This window comes from Perna viridis, chromosome 5 (assembly GCF_037379345.1).
Source record: "Perna viridis isolate PV_CMFRI_1.1 ecotype Kerala chromosome 5, ASM3737934v1, whole genome shotgun sequence".
In the NCBI taxonomy this organism is placed as follows: domain Eukaryota; kingdom Metazoa; phylum Mollusca; class Bivalvia; order Mytilida; family Mytilidae; genus Perna; species Perna viridis.
Genome location: NC_142449.1, coordinates 28,057,983 through 28,069,518, shown reverse-complemented (window position 1 = coordinate 28,069,518; position 11,536 = coordinate 28,057,983). Strand labels below are relative to the sequence as shown.

The 11,536-nt window shown below is 33.1% G+C and overlaps 1 protein-coding gene across 1 annotated transcript; it reads right to left on the bottom strand.

The window, feature by feature from the left end:
- Positions 1-4,095: 4,095 nt before the first annotated feature.
- On the bottom strand, positions 4,096-10,904 carry LOC148616940 (uncharacterized). Its single transcript, XM_088584120.1, has 4 exons — positions 10,247-10,904; positions 7,197-7,279; positions 4,897-5,074; positions 4,096-4,471 (listed from the first exon to the last, which is right to left on the bottom strand). The coding sequence occupies exons 1-4, from the start codon at positions 10,776-10,778 to the stop codon at positions 4,239-4,241; spliced, it is 1,026 nt and encodes a 341-aa protein (XP_088440246.1). The 5' UTR covers positions 10,779-10,904; the 3' UTR covers positions 4,096-4,238.
- Between the last annotated feature and the right edge of the window lie 632 nt (positions 10,905-11,536).

The window sequence follows — 11,536 nt, the reverse complement described above, 5'->3', positions numbered from 1 at the left end:
CAGGACATGTCCTAACCACTTCCATCTTCGTTTCATAATGATGGTGGCCATGTCTTCTTGTTGGCATCTATTAAGGAGGTCCTGATTACTGATCTTAAGAAGCCAAAATATTCTTAAGATCCTCCTCAGACTCCTGGTGTGAAAGGTTGAGAGTTTGCGTTGGTCTAACTCTGTTATCCTCCAGCACTCTGACCCATAAAGCAGGATAGGCAAGACGCAACTGTTATACAATTTTAGTTTGGTGCGGATAGTGTACTGTCCTGATCTCCAGACAGGTTGCAAGCTATTAAATGCTCCTCTTGCTTTTGAGAGACTAAGGTGGATGTCGCTCTCCGCACCTCCATCAGTTGTAACTATACTACCGCAATATAGATGACGTATTATCTTTAAACAATCTTAATTTCGGGGATTTGATACATCGCATCTACCCCAAAGAACTTGAGATAAAGGATACTACAGACACTGTGAGGTCAGACTCATATCTTGACCTACACTTAGAGATCGACAGTAAAGGAAAACTATTGACTGAACTTTATGACAAACGCGATGACTTCAGAATTGTCAACTTTCCTTTCATATGTGGCAACATCCCTGCAGCACCTGCGTTTGGAGTGTTCATGTCACACTCATACGTTATGCCAGAGCTTACCGAAACTAAGCAGACGTTTTGTATCGCGCTATAACTAAAAAAAAATAGCTTCTGGAACATGGTTATGTTGCTATAAGGTTGAAGTCGTCACTACAGAAGTTTTATGGTTGTCATCATGAACTCGTGGATCGTTATGGTGTATCAATCTGCACCATGAAAACTGATTTATTCAAATGGTCATGGTTTTCCTTTCCTCGTTTATCTACCCCGGACTTGACTTTTTATGAGCAACTCGGCGGGTGTTTCTAGATGATCAGAGGACGTTTACCCTACCGGTGCATCTAGTCCATGCTCCCAGTTTGTAGTGGAGTCCGAGTTGCTCATTTGTTTTTGTTACTTTGTATGTATGATTTTAGTTCCTTTATGTTCTTTGTTGTGTATGTCGGTTTTCCATGTCTGGTCTTTGGTTCCCTTGATTACTCTTTTAGAATGTGCAAATGAGTAGAAACAATGTAAAGAATTGTTTCTAACCTCAAAGACAGAGAAACAATTCTTCTGCAATGACAACCGTTTTTGTTCTATTTTAGACAGAACACCGTTTGTTTACCATACATAAAATGAAAACAGCTGTCAAGAGCATATGTCTCATCAGGGAATAAATACAGTGGATATAACCAGACAAATCCACTGTATAGCCAGTAATTTTACACATTTTCCTCGGTTATTTTGTTAACTTCAAGATTTTGTTGGACGTGTTTTGAATTATAAACAACCTTATTTAGTGTTAATTGTATTTAGTAATTTTGGCACTGAATAAATATAAGGTTATTCATTACTCTACTTTCGACAAAACAGGAATGCCTTGTCTAGCAATCGCAGGCAAAGAATTATGAAGACGTCCTAAACAAACTATTTATAGGACAAACCTGCATTCATAATTTGAAAAAAAATAATTGGTGATATTGTCCGGTATTGGTAAATTCTAAATCTCAACAGTTTACTTTATTTAAGTATGGATCCATCAAAAAACCCCAGGATGATTCATATCTGTTTAAGCAGGTCGATTCATCGACCTTTACGATGTCAAGACAAGAGGCAGACTTCACAATGTCTGATGTATCTTTTATCGCAAGTTTCTTTTGGGTGGAGTCGATGTGTACAATACCAGAATCGACATATATGTAGGACTGTTTATTGACAAAACGTTATCTATATAGCGGAAACTGAAATGATGGGTCAAGGGTAACTGTGCAGGACAGATGCATGTAAGGTTTAACTGGGTAGGCCTTACATAATATATATTAAATTACTGACAAATACCCTGGACTTGACTTTTTATGAGCAACTCGGCGGGTGTTTCTAGAAAAGCAGAGGACGCTTATCCTACCAGTGCACCTGGTCCATGCTCTCAGTGGAGTCGGAGTTGCTCATTTACTTTTGTTATTTTTTATGTATTATTTTAATTTCCTTATGTTCTTTGTTGTGTTTGTCTGAATTCCATGCCTGGTCTTTGTCCCTGGATTACATTCTATTGATTTCCACTAGAATCTTGGTTGCCTTAATTACTCCCTTTAAATACTGACCAGAATTATTAGTATTAATATCTTTGCTTTTTTTTTTGTTTATTTGGTTGTATTTTTATTATTATTTAATATCGTTTTTGAGCATTTGCAAACCTAAATAATACTGGTGTCCCGGACATGTTTACAATAAATAAATTTCTGGATACAGTCATTTTGATTTAGTGATTTAGAATATCAATACCTGGCAATTACGAAGATGGCAATTGCTTTTTTGGATTTTCTTGTCCTTTCGATTGTGATATACCTTTTTCCAATGTAAGTTACTGTCTTTTTTTATTTTTATATACATGTGCATTGTTGTTGGTATTTGTTAACGACATTGTTTGTTTGTATGTTTGAATGAATAATAATGGTGGTAGAAACAGTTTATGTTATAAATAGTTGTAACTTTCTTAGTCGCTAAGTATTATCACCAAAATCAAGACATTTGGCAAACACTAAAGTTCAAAAAACAAAAACTAAAAAATTCTTCGACTAACAGATGAGAGTATTTCTATACTTTAGTTAAACAATTTTTTATGATAGTATTCCTCTATATTGATTAATTAAAGGCAAATGAGTACGTAAATGGTAAGCTTTGTTTCTGACAGAGAGACACACAGATATACAGATAGTCTAGATAACTAAGTAGTCGATAAATTTACGCCTTTCCTTTGGTTAACTGCTTGGCAGTCGTTTGTTGATTAACTGTCAATTGTATGTGGTATTTTTGTCACAGAATAGATACAAGATTAATCAAGAAAACCAAGATTCTAGCAGATATCAAACAAATGTAATCCAGGGACAAAGACTCTGATTCCACTCAAAACTGTGCGCATGGTAGGGTAAGCGTCCTCTGCTTTTCTAGAGACACCTGCCGAGTTGCTCATTAAAAGTCAAGTCCGGGGTAGACGAACGAGGAAAGGAAAACGTTCACACATTGAACAAATCAGTTTTGATGGTGCAGATGAATACACCGGAAAGATCCACGAGTTCATGTTGATGACCATAGAACTTCTGTAGTGATAACTTCAATCTTGCAACATAACCCTGTTCCAGAAGCCTAACTGCAAGACGACTAGCGCGATACAAAAGGTCTGCGTTGTTACCGCAAGCTCTGGCATAACGTATGAGTTGTGATATGATAACTCATAACGTAGGTGCTGAAGGGATGTTACCACAGATAAAAGGAAAGTTGACAATTCTGAATGGAACTTCATCATGTTGGTAGCGAAGTCTGGTCGATAGATATTTATAACTACTAGGAATGGAACATGCAGGATAAATTTTCTCTATCTATGATAGACAAAGCATCTTAAAGAAGAGTCCCTTGAACATACATCCAACTGCATTTCCTTTCATTCAAATCGTGTTTACAGAGAGACCGTCTTCCATTCTGTTGAAGTAAGGTCGTTGTTCAGTCATACATTTCAACATATCACACATTTAGTATGGTTTTATCAAAAAACATTCATTTACGTTTTAAGACAAAGTTACTTGAATTCATGTGTAAGTATTTGCTAGACAACTTCTTCTAACACATTCATTCTTTTATACATTGTGCAGTATACATTCTGAAAAAACTCCAAGTAAGTATTTCTGTAGAGAGGATTTGCACAAATTGGCTATTGTCTGTTTTACATTGAATTCTTGGTGGAATTATTTTTTTTAAATAACTACTGTCAAAGAATTTATGTTAGATAATTAAATTCTGTAACCTGGGAGGAAACATGCAAACTACACCTTGTAAAGTGATAAAAGTTTCGTTATAAGAGCTGGTGAGGGTCTGCTGCAAAATACCAACAATACACAATTTAGTCTCTTATGTTGTGTTTTTTTTGTGTCTTTTTTTTTTTTTTTTTTGGTTTTTTTTAAGTGTGTGTGTGTGTTTGTTATCTATATTTAGTTCTTTTGCAGGACAAAAACTATGAAGAGGAAAGCAAGTTTTTTTTTTCCAAAAGTGTATTTAAAATATTTACAGCATCGCGAAAATATCAATGAATTGTAATAATTAATACAATACTATACAACCCCCTCCCCCATAGTCATTCTTGCTAAGCACCAACTAACAACGCAGATTTACACAACTAAATAAGAACATCGTCATACTTAGATTTGACCTTGGATTTCATATGAAACAATCGTGCCAGTATATCGATAGGTCCTTTCACAAATGAGTCTTTAGATTTACATGGTTCCGGTTTCAATGTTAGTTTAATCTGTTTAAGAATACCAACTAGTAGTTCATCTACTTTGACATTTAGTGTGGCTGAGGTTTCGATGTATTTACAGTTGAACTTTGTAGCTATCCGTTTGGCTTCTAAAAAGAATATGAAAACAGTTGGTTAAATATATGTACCTATATAGCAGTTGTTCATGTATATCATCTATCAAGATACACGACATAGCTGGATGAATAATACAGTCTTCAGAAGCATCGAATCAACTATTATAAAATGATAGTATCTAATTCACTTTTGTTTTTGTTTTATTTTGTTTTGTTTTTATGTTTGCTTACCTTATTTCTTCTTTATATATTTTATAATTTATGTTTAATTATTTTATTTTTAATTTTACATATATTCCTTTTGCAATATTTTTTTACAATTTGATCGCACAACTAAAATAAATGTTATAGATTGATAATAAATATCATTCTAATGCCAAAGCAAATAAAATGTACTAGTATGAGACGACGATGTACAACACAAAAAATTGGCCATTTTTCATCATACTAGACGTTACCTTCCTGACTAATCTGTCGCTTCCGTACAAGGTCAACTTTATTCGCCACAAGTATTATAGGGCGATCGCTGAATTTTTCGTTTCTGATGCTGTTTAGATACTGTAGAGCGATGTCAAATGTCGGTCGTTCGTGCACTGAAAAAACTACGATGTAAGCATCAACTGGATATTTGTGATCCTGAAATAACACAGAATAAAACTATGATAATTTTGCCCTTTAAGATAACAGGATTTTGTTTTTTGGTAGCAATACCTGAAACCTGAGTGTTATTGTGAATGTATTATTGTACGTGTGTTACCACTTTTCGTAAACTTCGTTGTTTAGTATTACAGCATTTGGTTTCAATGAAACAACAGTTCTCATTTATCAGCATAATGCTTTTCAAAAATATACGAACTTATGTTTTCCTATATCATATTATCATGTACCCACAAACATAATTACTTTAAAATGATTTTGAAAAAAAAAACATCAAGAAATCTTTTGATTTTTTTATCCCAAAACAGGCCTTTTTCCGACACAGTCGGTATAGTTTCGCTTTTTACCCTTTGACCTTAAAGACGCTTTTCCAAGGAAACGCAAGTCACCTGATCACAATTCTGTTTTTTAAATTGCGTGCCATGTATTTTTTTCTGAATGAAAATTATAAGTAAAAAGAACATATTTTACTGCATCGACTAACTTTTTTAACGATATAACTTGTTTACACTGGTATAATATTTTTAATTGATAACTTATTTTGAAACGGACTTAAAGTCAGGGTTGTCCAAATCATAGTAGAACTTCGACATATTCTTTTTTTCAAACATTAATCCTTGTGTCGGTGGATAATTGACTTAACTTTTTACTTCAATGACAAAAAAATATCAATCTTGTTTTAAAAACCAAATCAAAGAAATCGTATATAATTGCAATAAAACTGTTGTCTTTAACTTTTTTTTCCAGATATCTATCATGCACTTTCCTGTATTTTGAGTGTTGTTTTTCAGAATCTAATGTTTTCTTTGAGGAAATATCCTTATCATGGCATAAAGCCAAATTGAATCTTACCCTTCCATCATTTATTATGAAGTTATATCACAAGAAGTCATATTTATCCTTGGATAGGAAAATACTAGTCATTTAATCAATTCGAGAAATGATTTCGTTATTTGCCAAATTAATGAGATCAAACCAATCTAAGATTACTCAGAAAACATCGACAATAAGCGGGTCGTCTATACTTTAACGGTCAAGAACTCTGTCTGTTTGTTTCCTTGAATATATCGTTAGTTCAGCAATTGACTCTGTTTCATCGAAAAAGACAAATGATTAGAATAAACGTTCGGAACTCTTATTAGTTTAAGGGCCATCAAGAGGTCAGAATATTTATAAGACTTCTAGTATCGTAAGTATTGTAAGTTGTTGAACTTTTAACATGTTTGTACCCTTTACGCACTGGACTCGCCTTGGTATCAATTTTCAAATATTTAACTGTATTGTATTAGTGAAGTAGAAAAAAATGTGAGTTCATTAAACATTACTTTATCTATGAAACTTAAATATTTAAAAACTTGCAATGAATAGCGTGATCTATATATGGTTTGTCCTTGTATTAAGTCTTAAAGATAAATCCGTTTTATGTACAATTAGCATGCGCCTGTTTTAAGATAATAATGACAGTAACTTTAATATTTGAAAATAAAGCTTATAAGTTCATCATTTTAATAATATCGCATTTTTATTTCCTTTCTTTTCTTTTAAATATGTAAACGATTTTCGTCTTTTTGTTTCTTCGGTTGGGAAGTAGATTTCCCACTAGTATATGCTGAGCTTCTCCTTAATATCTACTAGCATTTAGTTCACTAAGGGTTCGCCATGTATTCAAGAAATATATTGCTATTGGTTTCGATCGCTTTCTTGAATTAAAAGTGGTAATAATTCGTCTAGATATGTTGAGGGGAGGTACTTTTAGCCACTGAAAAAAAAAGGCATCCATGGTAATCGAGGAATGTAATCATTTTTTTACCGGATATTATTAACATGCATATCCCTTTGTTACCTCTTCCTCAGAACCATTAGTACTTGATCCAATCCCAAGGCAAATTTTATTTCATTACACCGTAGTATAAAGACAATATCCCGTAAGAATATCTTCATTACTGTCTTCTATGTAGGATGCGATTAAAGTCAATGAAAATCGATTTTTCTAAGAAATTTATTATCAGGTCTTCTTTAGGAATGTCTCAAGACTAATTTGTACATTCCCTTAAGTATGAAATTGATTGGCAGATAAAAAAAATTGAAAAAAAAAACTTACTATATCTTCATAACAGTCAACAAACTCAAGCGTGGATTCTTCGTTATCAATGACGACGGTCACCATATTGTCATCAATGTCACCTGAAAAAAAAACGTTAATACTGGATTATGTATGTAACAATCATATGACCTAGTTATAGTTCTATAGTCTATGTTGTATATAATTGTTTTAGTATATATGTGTGTGTGTGTGTGTGTGTTGATTAGACATTTACAGTCTTAAATTATGTTTCGTATTGAGCATCACCTGTTTTAAAATACATCTTTTATTTTTTGAATGAGTCGTACTGAACTCCCAATCTATTTAGATTGCGGATTAAAACGACTTTAGTAAACAAACGATGCACAAAATGTTTGCCTTATCTGTTTAAGCATGTATGATACATGAAGTTGCAAGTATAATTAAGTTAACGCATCTCGGTATTTTAACATTCTGTGCAATCCATGTATAATCCATGCATTATATATTTATTCTTTATTGTAGTTTGACACCTTACAATCTCGTCCATTGAGATTTCAGTAAGTATTATTCTGTAATTCAATAGCTCGTAATTAGATATTGCTATAGATTATCTGTAGATTAATCTGGTATATGTTCATTAATACATTTTAAGATTAATGGATTTCACAGAATCATATATTTTGTCGCGATGTACTTAAAGTTTAGAAATAACCTTGTCCAACTGATATTTGTAAATGGCTTAAACATCAGCTATATCGAGCAAACGCCTTTAATCTCGTGTGGGTAAATAACTACGCAGTGCACGTACAATTTACTTCAGGCCTAACAAGTACTGAAACCAGGTCCATGTATGTGGGTTGGGCAGATCAAATTTATATACTGGGATAAAAACTTATGTAACCTCTTTAAATAAGAGTGTACATGTGAATATAACGCATTTTATTGTACCCTTCCTTACATTATTAGGAATATCAGTATCCATGAGGACGAAGAAACATTTGACTATTTGAATAAATCGATTAAAACGCACTACTATTTCCGGCCATTTGCAATCCATTTACTAACGAGGTAAAATTTATTTCACCTTTCCACTTTATCTTTTAATTTTAATTTGTATCAGGTATTTTAACTCGGTACAGACATGAAAAAGTGACAGCTTGAATTAACATGTATACGCGATATTTTTTCAGTCCAATCAAGAGCACAAATGGTAGAGAGAATGGTACATGCATATAGAAAAACATGTTTCTCATCAAAGAAACTCTGCATAAAATATCAAGTTAAGTTTGACTTAGCTAGTTTTTTTTTCGATTTTTGTTCATTTTCAATACATGTAATTATCTTAGGGAAGGTATCGAAATAGCCAAACTTAATACTTCATCGGAAGGGGATACATTGGCTTGTTTTTTTGTTTTTTTGTTTTTTTTATTTATTTATTTTTTTTTTTTTTTGTTGTTTTTTTTTCAATATGCTTTGTTAAAGTTTCTTAGATTCTTAAGATGAAATCACAAAGAAACTTATCAAATCATATCTCATATTTCCTGAGATGAATGACGTACCAAACTCCCACGTCAAAAGATATTGACTGACATTTCCTTTCAGCTCATTTCATGCAAATTGTCGTCAATGGTTATTATTTCTTTCTTTAAAAGATTACCCTTACATACTAGGAGGCGGTTTGAATACAATTTCAATTCAGCATTATGACTACAAGCGACTGAAGAGCAATAAATCATAAACAAATGAATAACAGTTCCAAACATTGCACTGAATGAGTCCACACAGGTTAGAAAAAGAGTATTCTGATAAAATTACGACTTATCTCTGAAAATAATGGATATATCTATCTTGAGGAATATTTGACGAACGCACGCATAGTCTGACGCATTAACCTAAACCACACACTTTCTCTTCCTTGTTTGTTGGTAGAGTGAAAAAAATTGTAAACTGTGCCAGTTAAAGCGAGAAATTCATTTTTCGAAGTTAATCAATGAATTTAGAAATTACAAATTTGCGTCCATAAAAATGTCACTTGCACTTCTCGTCAGAACATATACATGGAAACCTTCATGTGTTGAAAAGGGGTAGTAAAGATAGGAGACACTATTTTACATTATGATCTGCCTTTCCACGCCTATATGCCTTATATTGACAATAATATTTTACTACCATTCTTTGTAAACTATAAAGAAACATTCACTTGGAACAGCTGTTTAAAAAAATCATTTTATGTAGTCATAAAGTGAACCTTTTGCAAAGTATAAGTCAGAGTAAGAACCAGTCAATCAGGTAATAAGCTATGAACTTTATAGACGCGGCATTCTTGATAAATAATTCTTACTGCTTTATAGTCATGAGTGATAAAGGAACTATCTTCCAATTTAAAAAAAAAATCTGTGTTATTACAAATTGGAAATTTAGTAACAGAGAAATCTGTCAAAACTTATGGTTTTATTGGCATATTTTTCCTGGGTTCTTTAGCATATTATTTAGTTCAAACTCTGTAATTGCACAAAGAACCACTTTAGAGAGTAAATGATTATTTTTTTTAATTCTGTACCATTTGGACATGCATGAAGAAGACTTTACGTAATTATTTACTTCTCATAAGTATTGTATTACCATGAAAACTGTACTTACACCGTAAATAAACTAATTAAGTGAAAGTGTTTGTAAGAATCAGGCAAAATGGGAAAAATCAGAAACATGCATGTCAAAACGTCACAGACCTGACAATGTAATACCACTCAAGGATACTTTCTCTATTTGACAAGTCCATTATTTTATCTCTGGTCAATGGCTGTGATCAGAAATTTTCAATATAATTTTAGAAAAATGAGGTCTTTGGCAGAATTATTTGCCCTTAAAATGTTCCTTTTCAGTGCATTTCAAAGAAATTGTAACTTAATGACCCAACATGATATGGAAAATCTTGTCTGTTAACCTGGTTCTGATGGTGCAAATAGTCAAAGTACACTATCACAATTATGTTTTTACCATGTTTCACCCACTGCCTGATTCTTGCAGAGACTTAATAACAACATCGAACGAAATGGAGAATATGTATCAAATGCAGAAACACCTACCTATTTCAAATATTTCCGAACTCATCCGTTCTGAACTCATAAATTGATTTGTCAACGTCCGTTTCCCGACAGCGTCAGCACCCATTATGCTCACTCTATAATATTCTGCCGACGATGATGACGACGAACAATAAACAGCGCTATCCTCAGATGTTTCACTGTTAAATCTTGCTCTGTTGAAGTCACTAAGAGACAGAACACTAACATTGCTCTCACGTCGATCACCCTTTGTCGGTGCCGGTGTACCTTTGTGCGTAGTTTTGAAAGATCGTATGCGTAGCGGTTTCCTTCGAGGTGAAAACTGTCCATCGCAGAACTTTTGACATGACTGTTCCGTTGAAGTGGGTAAGCTATTTCGTCGTCTTTCATCATCTTTTAAACAATTAACTCTTGTTTTCCGTCTCAAACTTGTCGGCGTATTTGGCGCTGATCTCGACTGTTCGTTTTCGTACATTTCCGTTTCATTATAACATGGATTTTGTGTGAAATGAACAACGGTATAACCGTCTGACACACTATCGTCAAATCTCATATTTTCTGCAAACTTGAATAATCCTATATTTATATATATTATCGCTGTATAAGGATTAGCGCCTTCTATCCAAACTGAAACCAAATGAGTCTAATATTGATTCCGCTAACAAAGGTTTATATTTATACTCTAGCTTTATTCTTGGATTTTCCCCTACGTGATCACGTGACATACTAGTCATTGTATGTTTGTTGACATGAATCAAGCTATTTTTATGATGCCATGCCTACGTATTTCACAATAGTATCGACTTATCTGATAGACGAACGCGGTTTATCGGAAATTAGCACGGACAAAAGCCGTTAGCCACAACTATCTTGTATCCTATCTAATTAACGAACACAATTGCGTTCTCCCTGTAAATGCATTAATTGCCATTAATAACATTTAAAAGCATTTTGTTAGAACAGAGTAAATTGTGAAATCAACGGAACCTACTTTACAATAACATTGCAGACAATTTGGATACGATGAATCATTAAAACAGATTCCAGGTACAGAAAAACTAAAGGCAAGTTTTGGAGTTATTAAAAACATCAAGATGAATATACCACCTCATTGAAGGGACACTTGAAATTGTCCCCTTTGCTTTGTACTTTTGATGTTTTTGCTTTTGTTTGTTTGTTTTTTCCCTTTCCCTCATCATTTGTACGTTCTATGATTCATTTTTGGGTATAACACATGTCAAGTATCTTTATTAGTAAATAAATAATGCAACTTTATTATTCGAGAAAAACAAAGAGCATTAATTTATTTTG